The sequence below is a fragment of the Carlito syrichta genome, unplaced genomic scaffold, assembly GCF_000164805.1.
Source record: "Carlito syrichta isolate Samal-C Ts95f unplaced genomic scaffold, Tarsius_syrichta-2.0.1 Scaffold307751, whole genome shotgun sequence".
Taxonomy (NCBI): domain Eukaryota; kingdom Metazoa; phylum Chordata; class Mammalia; order Primates; family Tarsiidae; genus Carlito; species Carlito syrichta.
Window position 1 is genome coordinate 67,540 of NW_007251847.1, and position 14,562 is coordinate 82,101.

The 14,562-nt window shown below is 35.8% G+C and overlaps 1 protein-coding gene across 1 annotated transcript in view; it reads left to right on the forward strand.

The window, feature by feature from the left end:
• TBC1D19 (TBC1 domain family member 19) overlaps positions 1-14,562 on the forward strand; it is a gene marked incomplete at its 5' end in the record, with an annotated part of 142,504 nt that overhangs the window by 59,589 nt on the left and 68,353 nt on the right. The window contains one exon of the mRNA XM_008064591.2: positions 11,774-11,848. Coding sequence (XP_008062782.2) covers positions 11,774-11,848 — 75 coding nt within the window. The remainder of the gene's footprint in view (positions 1-11,773; positions 11,849-14,562) is intronic.

The window sequence follows — 14,562 nt, forward strand, 5'->3', positions numbered from 1 at the left end:
GGGGTGGGCATGGAGGGCCTTGATGGGCTGCCACGGCCCAAGACTGGGCTGGGCGCCCAGCCAGGGAGGGAGCTGGCAGTGGCTGAGTGTCAGGCAGATCAGTGTAGCCAGCAAGGGAACCCAGATCTCTACAAGGCAGTATCTGAGGCCTTCCACAGGCGGCGGTGGGTGGCTTGGGGCCAGGTGAGATGGTGTAGCCATGGAGGAAGCTGGGAGCTCTACGTAGCCGGGGCCCTGGGGCTGCCTGGGGTGGAACAGCAGCAGCAGAGGGGCCGTGGTAGCCAGCCGTGCATAGGACCAAGGGTCTCCAGACCTCGGACCAGTGCGGTGGGTGGGAGTGGGGGAAGGAAAGTAAGAGTCTTTATGGGAACTCACTTTAGGAGAATCTCACAGTCCCACCTGTGCCGTCGCCATCTTACCAGAACCCCTGTGTGATCTTATATATACAACAAAACAAGTAAAATTTTGAGAAGTGGAGATGTGTGGTCGAGTTGGGATGTTAAACTAGGGAGAAATAAAGAAGGGCAACTCAGTTTAAGTAAATGAATTCTTCTCTCTACAGTTACCTTTGAAACATGCACTGTTTTTATGGTTCTAAAAATTGACAAATTATGTGGGAAGATTATTTTTCTAAGTGTAAGTAAGATAAAATGCAATAAAAAGTAGTAAACCCAGATGATTATTGCTTGTTATGATATTCAAAGGTGGTTTTTACACCAGCATTTTGGAGCTAATAGCCATCCAAATTTTCTAAATGCAAAGTGAAAAGTCTATATAATATCTGTAAATATAAATTAATGTTTTCAGAAAAGCAATCTTTATTTTATTGATTAGAATATCTTTCATCACTTTCACTTAATTTCAGGTATTAAAGTGTGACCCCAACAAACTATAGCACTTTCAAAGTAACTATTGTAGATGATACACTGGTTGAGGGTGGGGGAGGGAATACTTACATTTTATTAAGAATACTTGATTAGAACTTTTTTATTCAGTTACTTTTCAATCATGTAAAATAAGCTGCACATATATTTGTAGTCACAATTGAGGAGTTAGAGATTTAAATGGAACATTTCATCTTTTGTACCCATAAAGCTATTTTTTAAAGTCTAATTTCAATACAAAGACTTTGGATATAATACTTTAGTTTCTAGTAGTTAATTCATTTAGTACTTTCAATACAGCATTATCTGACTTTGATTTTTTCTTTTTTTTTATTATTTTTTAAATTTCAGTGGCTTTAGGGGTACAAATGGTTTTTGATTACATGGATGCACTGTCTAGTGGTGAGGAAGACTGGGTTTTAAGTGTACCCGGCACCTCCATTAGTGCACATTGTACCCCACAGGTGATTTTTCATCTATCCCTCCCTTCCTGTTTCCCCCTTATGAGTGTCCAATGTCCATTATACTGTTCTATATGCCTTTGCAGACCCTTAGCTTACCTCCCACTTATAACTGAAAGCATGTGTCATTTGGGTTTTTTTTTCCTGTGTTACTTCGTTTAGGATAATGGTCTCCAATTCTATAAAACTTGCTGCAAATGACATGATATCATTCTTTTTTTATGGCTGAATAGTGTCACCTGGTATATATGTACCACATTGTCATTATCCACAGATCAGTTGATGGGCATTTAGGTTGATTCCACATCTTTACAATTGTTTTGTGGTAAACATATGAATGCAGGTGTCTTTTTTTGTATAACAACCTCTCTTCTTTTGAGTAGATACCAGTTGGTGGGATTGCTGGATCAAATGGTAGATCTACTGTTCGTTCTTTGAGAAATTTATATATTGATTTCCATAGAGATTGTACTAATTTACATTCCCACCAATAGTGTACGTATAAGCGTTCTGTTTTCATTGAATCCGGCCAACATACGTAATTTAAGTTGGTATCTCATTGTAGTTTTCATTTGCATTTCCCTGATGATTAGAGATGTTGAGCACCTTTTCATATGTTTGTTAGCCATTTGTATATCTTCTTTTGAGAGGTGTCTGTTCATGTTGTTTGTCCACTTTTTAATAGAGTTGCTTTTTTCTTGCTGATTTGTTTGAGTTCTTTGTAGATTATAGATATTAGTCCCTTTGTCAAATGCATAGTTTGCAATATTTTCTCCCATTCAGTAGGCTTTCTGTTTACTCTGTTGGTTATTTATTTTGCCATGTAGAAGCCTTTTAGTTTTATTAAATCCTACTTGTTTATTTTTGTTTTTGTTTCATTTGCTTTGGGAATCTTAGCCATAAATTATTTGCATAGGCCAATGTCCAGAAGATTTTTTTCCCAAGGTTTTCTAGTAGGATTTTTATGGTTTAAGATTTATATATTTAATCCATCTTGAGTTGATTTTCGTATATGGTGAGAAATAGGAATCCAGTTTCATTTTTCTGTATGTGACTATTCAATTTTCCCAGCATTATTTGTAGAATATGGTGTTCTTTCCCCAGTGTGTTTTTGTCTGCTTTTTCAGAGATCAGTTGGTTGTAGGTATTTGGGTTTATTTCTGAATTCTCTATTCTGTTCCATTGATCTATATATCTATTTTGTACCAGAACACTGCTGTTTTAGTTACTACAACCTTATAGTATAATTTGAAGTCAGGCAATGTGATATGTCCGATACAGACTTTTCTCTGGTCAGCCTGGGCTCTGAGATTGTCAGCTCAATTGATCAGCAAGCCTGGCCCCAAAGAGTGTTGTTGGCTCTAATGCGCTGGCAAGTCAAGTCCCAGGAGTGTCAGCTCTAATGGGCGACAAGCCAAGCCCTGAGAGTGTTGCTGATTTGGAGGACTGACAAACCAGCCACCAGAAGTGTCTCAGCTTCAGAGTCTTGCCTTCTGCTGGCAGCTCTCCCAGTTCAGCCAACTCTGTTGACTAGCAAGCCAACCTCTGGGGTGTGTGGCTCTTTTGCTCCAATGATCTTCTGTACCTCTTCATGTCTGGATTCTTGTCTCACACCCAGGAGGAATTGATACAGATTTTTCAGGTCAGCCTGGGCTTCAAGAGAGTCAGCTTCAATGGGTCAGCCAGCTAAGCCTCAGAGAGGGTCAGCTTGAGAGGCATCTAAACCTAACCCCAGAAGTGTTGGCTCTAATGGGCTGGCAAGCCAAGCCCTGAGAGTGTTGCTGACTTGGTGGGCTGACCATCCTAGCTCCCAGAGTGTTGGCTCTAATGTGCTGGCAAGCCAGCCCTGGGAGTGTTGCAGCCCCCAGAAGTGTCTCAGCATCAGAGTCTCGCCTTCTTCTAGCAGCTCTCCCAGTTCAGTTGGCTCTGTCAGCTGGCAAGCCAGCCTCCAGTGTGCATGGATGTTCGGCTCCAACAATCTTCTGCAGCTCTTCAGGTCAGCGTTCTTGTCTCATTCCCAGGAGAAATGAGGGACATGGATGGCTGCAAAGTAAGAAGGCAGAATTTACTGAGAGATAGAAAAGCTCTCACAGTAGGAGGGCACCTAAGGGGGTTGCCAATTTGGACTTGAAAACTGGTGCTTATATAGCCCTAAGACTGAGCCAATTGGTTAGCACTAGCTGTGAGCTGATTGGTCAGCACTAGCTGTTCTGATTGGTCAGTACTGAGGACCAGTCAGCAGGAGGTAGGGGCCTAATGGTAAGCTGATTGGTTGGTACTTGGCAGCAAACTGATTGGTCATTTTCCTATCCCAGCAGTGAATACTTAAGCTGTAGCTTGAGAGGCTCACAGGGAACTTGTGTACCAAAATGAGTGTATCCATCCAGAGGCCTTCACTACATTGTTACATACCCCCTCCCCACCCTGTGTGTCTGCATAGCTTTTCTCTAGCTATCTCCTCTCTCAGAATGAAGGACATGGATGGCCAGAAGGTGGAAAAGCAGGATTTATTGAGAGGACAGAAAAGCTCCCAGAGCAGAAGGGGGTTACCAATTTAGAGCTGAAACCTGATGCTTATATAGCTCTAGGACCCAGACAATTGTATAGCACTAACTGTGGTACCAACTGTGCTGATAACCAATTAGTCAGCACTAATAACCAATTGGCTGGGGGTAGGGACCTAATAGTGAGCTGATTGGTTGGCACTTAGTGGTGACCTGATTGGTGGTTTTTTTAATCCCAGCGGTGAATGCCTTCTTGCCTTAGTCTGTAGAGCTTATAGGGAGCTTATTTACCAACACAAGTATATCAGTCCATGAGGCCTACCAGAAATTCACTACTTTGTTACTGAGGGACTGCTCTGTCTGTCTGCCTAGGATTGTTTTTTTCTAATTCTGTGAAAAATGATATAGGAATTGTATTGAATCCGTAGTTTGCTTTGGGCAATATGGTCATGGTAATGATATTGATATTTCCCAATCCATGAACATGGGATGTTTTTCCGTTTTTGTGAGTGTGTGTTTTGTCTATGCTTTCTTTCATTGGTGTTTTACATTTCTCCTTGTAGAGATCTTTCACCTCTTTGGCTAAATATATTCCTAGATATTTTATTTTTTTGTGTGTGGCTATTGTAAACTGGATAGAATTCTTGACTTGGTTTTCAGCTGAACATTGTTGGTGTATAGAAATGCTACTGATTTGTGTGTGTTGTTTTTGTAATGTGAGACTTTACTAAAGTCATTTATCAAGTCTAAGAGTCTTTTTGAGGAGTCTTTAGGGGTTTCTATGTATACAATCATGTTACCAGCAAACAGATATAATTTAAGTTTCTCTTTTCCAGTTTTGATGCCTTTTTTCCTTTCTCTTGCCTGATTGCTCTGGCTAGGACCTCCAGTGCTTTGTTGAATAGAAATGGTGAGAGTCGACATCCTGGTCTTGTTCCTGTTCTTAGGAGAAATGCTTCAACTTTTCTCCATTCAAGTATGATATTGGCTGTGGGTTTTTCATATATGGCTCTTATTATTTTGAGGTGTATTCCTTTGATGTCTAGTTTGTTGGAGGTTTTTATCATGAAGGAATTATGGATTTTAGCAAATGTCTTCTACATGTATTGAAACGATCATATGGTTTTGTTCTTAGTTCTTTTTATATGGTAAATCACGTTTATTGGTTTGCATATGTTGTACCAGTCTTGCATTCCAAGAATAAAACTCACTTAATCATGGTGAATTATCTTTTGGATGTGCTGTTAGATTCAGTTTGTTTATCTTTTGATGAGGATTTTTACAAGTAGGTTCAGCAGGGATATTGGCCTATAGTTTTAGTTCACCCTGTTTTCTTAGCTCTTCTTTCTCTATTTCCTTTCCTTAATCTCCATTTGGGGTCCTCTCCTGGACCTTATGTGCATGTATTTCTCATAATTCCATTTTGATCTTCTTATCATTCTATTCATTTTCCCTGAACTATGTCAACCACCAGTCACCTCTTCCTTAATGGTTTCAGTTTGGTTTTCAATCCAAACTTTTGCCTAAGCCTAAAATGTTTATTTCCAGTTGCCTAGAGAACTTCTCCATATGTTTCAAAAATATACCATATTCAAAATGCCTAAGAAAAAGACATAATTTTTACTTCAATATGTTTGTGGTCCTACAAAACATGCTATCCCATCTCTGTTTGCACCATGCTGTTCTCTCCCTGAAATGCCCTCTGCCCTTTTCTCCTCATCTTTAATCACCCTTTCTGAGAAGTCTTTCTAACGTTATCCCCTCTACCCTGTCTCCTCCTTCCTCCATCACTGCTACTGTTAGGAACTTTCTTCTGTTTTCTCCCAGCATAACCAGGGTAGGTGCAAAGCCCTAAAGACAGAGAAACATATGAAGTACTTTTTATTCCATTTAGCATACCTATCTGTTTCTGGTCTGTACCTGAAGACAGAGTTTTTTTTTCTTCTTCACCCTCTGTAATGTCACTAGCTTATATGGTGTCAGAAAATGGTAGCTTCATCTAAGTGTTTAATGAGAATGAACAATTAACTATAATATATTAGGAATGTTATGTGAGATCTTTCATTTCTTAAGAGTATAGTTCGTTTTTTCTTAAGTTAAATACTATAAATCTGTATAAAATAACAAAAAAGTACTGAAATTTAAATATTCTCTGATGTCAAAAATTTAAACTACTTGGTTTTTTCACAGATTGCTTTTTATAATCATGAATTATCACTCTTAAATATAGTACCAGAGGCTGGTCACAGTGGCTCAAGCATATTATCCCAGCACTCGGGAGGCTGAGGAGAGAGGATTGCCTAAGCTCAGGGTTTGAGACCAGCCTGGGAAACTTGGTGAGCCCTCACCTCTACAATAAATCAAAAATAAGCTGGGTATGGTAGCACACGCATGTAGTTCCAACTACTTGGAAGGCTGAGGTGGAAGGATCACCTGAGCCTGACAGGTCAAGGCTGTGGTAGCTGTGAGCATTCCACTGCACTCCAGCCTGGGCGAAGAGTGAGACTCCAAAAAAAAAAAAAAAAAAAGTACCAGAGCATATACCAGATAATCTTTAAAAATATCCTATTTTTATAGGTAATCATTGAATTTTATAAATGCTTATGTATTTGATTTTATTACACTACAAACTATTAAAATCAAAGAACATAGACTGGGAATTGTGAAGACTACTTTTTTCATCACCAAAGAGTGTTAACTTGTCAATATCTCATTTTTTTAATGTGCAAATTAGGAAAGTAAACTAGATATTTCCAAAGTCCCTCCTAGGTCTCAGATTCTTTTTTTTTTTTTTGAGTTGGAGTCTCACTCTGTCGCCCGGACTGGAGTGCAGTGGCCGCTCCTGGCCACCGCAGCCTTGACCTGCTGGGCTCCGGCGATCCTTCCGCCTCAGCCTTCCAAGTAGCCGGAATTACAGGCATGTGCTACCATGCCCGGCTGATTTTTTGATTTATTGTAGAGATGAGGTCTCGCTGCCCAGGCGGGTCTCGAACCCGCGGGCTCAGGCAATCTACTCACCTCAGCCTCCCAAAGGCACGGGATTACAGGCTGAGCCACCAAGCCCGGCTCTCAGATTCTTTTATAAGTTTTTTTTTTTTCCTCTAGAATTGAAAATAGTTTTTTGTCTAATCACTGTTCTATATCTAATATATGCTGTTATTCACAGCATTTTGATAGTGTTTTATCTTACAGGAAACCATACTTAGTAATTCACATTAGTGAACAGAGCTCCTTGTATTAGTATAGACAATTAACTGCACACTGTCTTGCTGTTCTCAGGCTGCAACTGGCTTTATAACTGGCTCAACAGATGTTTTAAAATCTTTAAGCACTATAATAAATTGGATAGAAAAATAGTGTGTTTTACTTAATTTAATTTACTGTTTGCACCCATCTGCTAGAAAATGCATAAAGGTTTGATTTCCATATAAATATTTTGTTTTGAAAAATATTGTATTTAATTAATGAACAAACCATGAGGTATATGTGTCAATAAAATATATTGCACATAATTGATACTAGTAAAGGGCAGCATAACTCAGTCTCTGAGTATTCTATCTAAACTTATGCTTTATACACTTGATAGCAAAAGTCTTAATTTAGTCTAATATTCTCTGAGGTCAGAAAAGTTGTCTATCTGGATTACTGCTATATCACTATCTTCTAGCCTGAAATATTAAACAACCAGTAAATTTTTAAATAAAATATACTAAAAATTTAATATTATTTAGCTATGTGATATGATATACAAGAGACTAAAGAAAACCATAAGAAATAATTATTTCTTATGTATTTAATATAGTATTTGTTACATGTAAATATCAATAAGTTTTCAAAATTTACTTTGTATTATAAGTAGATACTAAAATAATGTAAGTGATATATTGGGAAAAGATGGCATATTTTAAGTAGTTAAATTATGTGAAAGAATCTAAAGAAATTATAAACTTGAAAGATAGAGTATTTTTCAAATATGATCTGCGATTTTGAAATTTGTACTGGCAAATGAGAATAGTTGATCCAATATGGCAAAGTCTTCAGTCAATTGCTCTACATTTCATATTTGTTGCTTTGTTATATGATATTTTACTATTTGCCTGAATTTGAACCATATGGCACATTAATTTATCAAAATGCTGTATAATTATACATATGGGTTAGTTGACCATTTTGAACAATAGGACCCAATAAAAATCTTCTTCTGGTTTAAAAAAATATTCACAGCATTTTAAAGATATATTTCTTTATAAAAAGCACCCTGTACTGCAGGAAGATTAGAATTTTAATACCGCTCTTATTAAAATGTTCATTAGTTTTTTTAGCATTGCTTGTGAAGGTGTCTTTTATTAATTTATAATAAAAAGAATTACAAGTACAATTGCAAGTAAATTACAGACTATAGAGCAATTAAAATGAAATTATGGGCATTTATAACTTCTAGGTCATAATGCTGATATGAATACATGGTTAAAATATATATTTCCTAAAGATATAGTTCCTTTAATTGACTTTAATTGCATTTTTTGTCAGTACAAATGTAAAACAAAATTTTAAAAAATAAATTAAAATAAATAATAAATTAAAAACCAAAACTGTTCTAAAGCAGTATTTTTTCCAGATATCTGAAGGATCTACTTTTTTTATGCTTTATATAGGAAATATAAAACTTCTCAAATAAAATGTGAAATAGTTTAACAAAATAATAATTCTCAACTAAAGAGTAGTTCTCCTCTGAGAGGAAAGGTTGTCCTTTTGACCAAGTCTGTAACCTAGAGAATCATTGAGGGAAAAGAGACACTGGGTTGGTCAACAAGGATCAGCTGAGTCAACACTGACAGTGAATGGGATGATGGGTGTCACAGCCATATGGTATGAGAAAAATTATATTAGGCGTTGTCAAATACCATTGATAAATTCAGCAATCATTTCTAATCAAATTCTTAAATGGAACCACTGAAACAAAATAAGACCATTTTGTTTGAACAATAAGTTCAAACAAAACAAAAATACTGAAACTCTTTTAATTAGAATTGGGAATAAGGCAGTGATACTATCACCACCATTATCCATCTAGTTTTTGAGCTTCTTCTAGATTGGTATAAAATAAGGAAATAAGTTGGTTTATGGTTTGAGAAAAAAGAGACATGACCATCATCTTTGCAGATGATTATGATTGTATACCCCAAAAATCGAAGAGATAAAAAAATACTGTAATAAGAGATTTTGGTTAGACAGAGGGATATAAAATAAATATTCAATAATTATAGCCTCTCTATATTATCGATAATAAATTAGAAATATAAAACTGAAAAAATACCTCATTCACAATAGTATAAATATTGACATATCTACAAAATAAATTAAGGAGAATAGGACCCATATGAGAAAAATGATAATACATTGTAAATATAGAGCAATAATGTATAACTCTTAACCCTCTGCCAGGCACTATTTTAAGTATATTAAATATATTAACTTATTTATTTCTTACATCAATCCTACAAGTTACTATTATTGTCATCATTTTGCTAGGCTCAGAAAAGTGTTAATTTGCCTAGAATCACACAGCTAACTAAGATCTGCATCTTATTCTTGGTTGGAAAACCTTAATATAAAATTTACTACTTTTTCCAAAACAAATTTGTAAGGTGGTCTTTTTTATTTTTAACTAGATAAAATTGTCTTAAAGTTCTTATGAGGATTAAATGTCTAAGGATAGTCAAATAAATTATGGGAAAAAAGATTCAGGTATAGCATTTTATTTCAATTGGGAATGCATGGTTTATTGAATAAATAATGCTGATAATTAACAGACCTTCTGCAAGAAAACAGATCTTTTGATAGCCGGATTCAAGAATAAATTTCAGGTGGATTATAAATATTTAAATTTAAAAAGTGACAATTTTAGAAATAAAATTAGGAAAATATTTGTATAAACATGTGTTGGGGAGCCTTGCTTAAAACAAGTAAGAAAAACCAAAGCATAAAGTATTTTTTAAAACTGTCAATGTATAATGTAAAAATAAAACATGTTATTTTTAAGAAAAAGTATTTGTAACACAAATGACAAAGGGAAAGAATGAGTTAAATGTGTATTTATTAACATAGAGGCACAGCCATGATGCATCATTAGCTTAGAAAAGCTGAATAATGAGTATATGATTCCATTTCATGTTAAAAAAAATAACCAAAACTCCCAACCTCTACTATTATTACATATTTGTATAAGCATGGAGAAAGGTGTGGAAGAATTGCAAATAACATCACAGATACAATGAAAAATACAAATAGCATGAGTTACCTTTGTATGACCTTTTGCTGTAGTTTGCTTTAGAGTGTTTCATTTATTTTAATGGTCATGTATTAGTTTGTTATTTTAAACTTATTTTATTTTTTATGAGGCAAACCTCTCAACTCCTTAGCTTTTGCATTCCTTTACAATCAAGCATTTAAAAAGTACAATACTAGGCCCTTTGCTAATTGGCAAGAATTGTTATTTGAGTTAGGTTCTGTTTCTACCATTAGGGACCTTGCATTTTAGCCAGAGAAATGGATTCAATAGATACAATGGAAGCTAATTAAAATAGTTAAAAATAATTTTTTTAGTTAAAAAAATCAAAATATCACCAATAAGAACTAATTAATCAAGGCTTTTTATTAAAATTAAAATGATGACTAAAGATAACCAGTGAATGCCCAGATCATCATTAGGCAAAGAACACTTTGACTCAAACAAGAGACCTGTGTATTAAACATCTTTCATACATAGATTTAGAAATCATATCTCTTGAAATGTAGAATCAGATGCCATCCTGCCAAGACAGCTACATGCAAAAAAAAAATTCCTCCCTGTCCAAGACAACCCTGTCCCATAGGTCTTACTTATTTAAGGAAATGTCCTCAGCATGAGCCATTCAGGTTGGTGTGTGCTATAGAGCCAAGCAGCCTTTGGATATGAGTGGAGGCTTAGGCTAAAGTGACTGAGGGATGCAAGGAGGGATTCAGAGGAATAAAGGGCTCAGCTAAAGCAATGAGATACTATTTCCACCTCTTTTTAGCACAGCTACAACCCAAATGATTCCTCCCTTCATCCTTAATGCCCTGACCAACTGTGAACCTGATGCTTAGCCTGATTGCAGTCCCAAATCCCTCTTCCCTCTTTCTCTCTTTCCTCCCCCTCTTCCTTTCCTTCCTTGTTCTCTCCATTTTCCCTCCCATCCACTCTTATTACTATTAAATTAAAAATTACCCTAATTTCATTATTGTACAGTTAATTTGATCTTATAATATTATGGGACCATATTCTAATATTAAAAGCTGACTTCTTTTATATGCTCTATGATTGCTTTTTCTACCAGGGGTGATATACTATGCTTAAAATAAATTTAGCAATTATTTTGTAAACATTTCAATATAAAAAAGGCAGTAAAACCTCTAGGTTTTTGTGTAGGTTATAAGGCCAGGTTTTCTGGGATCAAATATTACTAGCTTTGTGCCTTTGGGGAGCAAATTGCTTTTCTTTCTAGGTCTCAGTTTCTCAAATGTAAATGGGAATAATAATCACTGACCTATTTCATTTTGTTGTTATGGAATTAAATGAGTTAACTCATATGAAGTGGGTAAAACGTTGCCTGGCATAATAAGTACTTAAGAAATACTGTGTTTGCTATTAAAGTTAAATTATAATTCATTAATTTAGCAAATATTGACCAAATACCTACCAGTGCCAGATGTTATCCTAAGTGATGGGAATAGGTATTTTTCTTAAACGTCTAGTGTTGGTAGGCGAGGGGGATATAACAGTGAATAAACTCTTACCCTCTTAGTGCTTATAATACTATTAATGATAGTTATTTACTAAAGTTTGAGGCTATCTTTATAAATGTGATTGACCTTTGTTTGTTTGTTTTACTTTTAAATTTAGGATATCTTGTATTATGAGCAGCTTAAGACCAATGTGATACAACATGACCTTTTGGTGGACAGCCTAATTTATAAAGTAAGTAAAAGTAAGCTTAGTTTTCCTATTTAATTAATATAATTAAAAATTGAGGGTCTTCAATATCCAGGACATGCACTACATACAATGATGCATATTAACTTTCAAAAATAATTTTAAGTGACCATTAGATTTATACCTAAAGTTTATACCTTAAAACTTTAAAGTTAGCCTTCAAAATTTGCAGTTAGCTTCCAGTGCTGTCTTTTTTTCCTTTGAAGCTGTCCTCGTGATCTTATGCTAGTCCTCCCATTTATAGCCGGGCTCGGTGTCTCAGCCTGTAATCTCGCGCCTTTGGGAGGCTGAGGTGAGTGGATTGCCTGAGCCCGCGGGTTCGAGACCCGCCTGGGCAGCGAGACCTCACCTCTACAATAAATCAAAAATTAGCTGGGCGTGGTAGTGCATGCCTGTAGTTCCAGCTACTTGGAAGGCTGAGGCGGAAGGATCGCCGGAGCCCAGCAGGTTGAGGCTGTGGTGGCTGGGAACGGCCACTGCACTCCAGTCTGGGCGGCAGTGAGACTCCAACTCAAAAAACAAACAAACAAACAAAATGAAAATAGGCATTTCTTGTCATTGTAAGTTAAAGTTTTCCACACAAACCAAATAAAAAAGTAACTGAAAAGAAAATCAGACTATAATATTTCTGTCTTATTTATCTCATGTTTTTAAAAATTTTAGACTCAGTTGGTATATGTGCAGGTTACATGGATGTATTGCATGATGTTGTCTCTTATGATTCTTTAAGACCTCCTTGTTTAGTCTCTCTGTATTGAAATCATTTAAAATTTTTAATTTCTTTTAGTTTCTAGACATATGGCTTACATATATCTCAAGTTTTTTGGTAGGAATACATAGCATTTTTGCCTCCAAGCACCTGATAATTAAGTTGAGTACTCTCTGAGTTGTACATGCTTTAAGCATGATGTGGGACATGACTAATCCTGAAGTAACATTAAGCTGTTTAAAAGAGTTGGATTTTAAATTCAGAATTTGAAAGATAGACAAGGGCCTATTATTCCAGGTCTCAGAAATGGGAGAAAGAAGACTGAGGACACACATTGAGAAGGCAAAAATTTGTCTGAGTAGAACATGGCCAAGGGTAACAATAGTAACTACTAATATTTGATGACTGCTTACTATATGCCACATAGTGTTCCAAACCCTTTATATAGATTATTATTTAATCCTGGCAACTACTTCAGAGTAGCAAATGTCAGAATTTAGGTTATCAATGATAAATGCATTATTTTCTAGAAGGAATAAAACTCACTTTCTTAAAATCATGCATTAAAAATAACAGAGCTTTTAAGGAAAACAGTTGTGGTAGACCCACTAAAAACTTGCAACTTTGTAACCAGAGTACTAACCAAAAAACTACAGTTGGTAGCTTGGGAAAATACTCAGCTCAGGCATGCTGCTCTGGAAGAAGCTATTAAAATGTACAAAAATTATACAATAGAAATGCTAAAATAACGCAAATGGAAGTGGTGCTCTGGGACACTGGTGCTGCTCAAGGTGCCCACAAGATGAGGTGCAGCAACTGAGAAATGTGCCAGGTTGAGGGTGTGCCAACACCTGTTTTTAATTTTCTTAAAACTTATCTGTAAAGGCCCATGCTTGTGCAACAGCTGAGCTGAAGGCATTTTCTTTTTCTGCTGAAGGTTGCAGTCCTACTCCTGCTGCTCTACTTTCCCTTGCTTAAGAAAAGTAGCATCTGAACCAACACATTCACCATTGTATATTGACATAATTTCCTTACTTACCAACCACATATCAACAATCAACATGTATTATAGCAAAACAGAAAGAACTGTTATTTTACCACTTTACAGATAAGGGAACTGAGGTAAAAAATATAAAAGATACATGTTTAAATTCACTTATTAAGTAGCAAAGTCAAGATTTGGACATAAGTAATCTGATTTCAGTACCATATTCTTAACCACCACACTAAACAGAAAGAGAATTTAGAGAACACAGTCCTTTGGTGAAAAGTCTTGAATCTCACAAAGGTTTTACACTAGATTTGGATCACAGATACTACTATTAATGTTGAGGACAAATTTTCATACTCAATCAATTATTTTAGCAATAGCATAAGGGATCTTTTAACATTTTTTCTATTGAAATGAAAGGAAACTCACAAGTGAAAAAGTTCAAAAAGGCAGAAAGTGCCAGCATGAGAGTTCTCTGCTGCCAATATGAATTTTGGTTTGACTCAGTGAAGAAAATCTGTTGCCAGAAAGAAGTAAACAGTTTGTGCCCGTGGAATTGAATGTAAGTTTGGATAGCATCAATCCTGTGCACAACATGAATGTTTTTAGAAAGATATTTGTCTCTGGTTGTTTTTGGCCTATGTTAGTTGGAGGAGTTCACGATGTAGAAAAATCAATATTACTAGCCTCCAAGTAACAAGCAGTGACGTGCAAGTGAATAATCACAAAGGCATGGAAAGTATTTCGTATTGTGAGGAAATGACAAGAATGTGGACTTGAACAGTGATATCGGAATTTGGAGTCAGATTGTCAAGTTTCCTTCTGTATGTTATTATTGCATTCACTTTTTCTTTTCCATCTTTAAGACACCTAAATTTTAGATTAAAAGGAAATAAAATTGAAATAAATAATAAAAAATTAATAATAAAGAATTAATAATGAACTTTACGAAGTGTGAAGAATTTGAGGTCAAATAATGTGCCACATGTATTAGTAAAG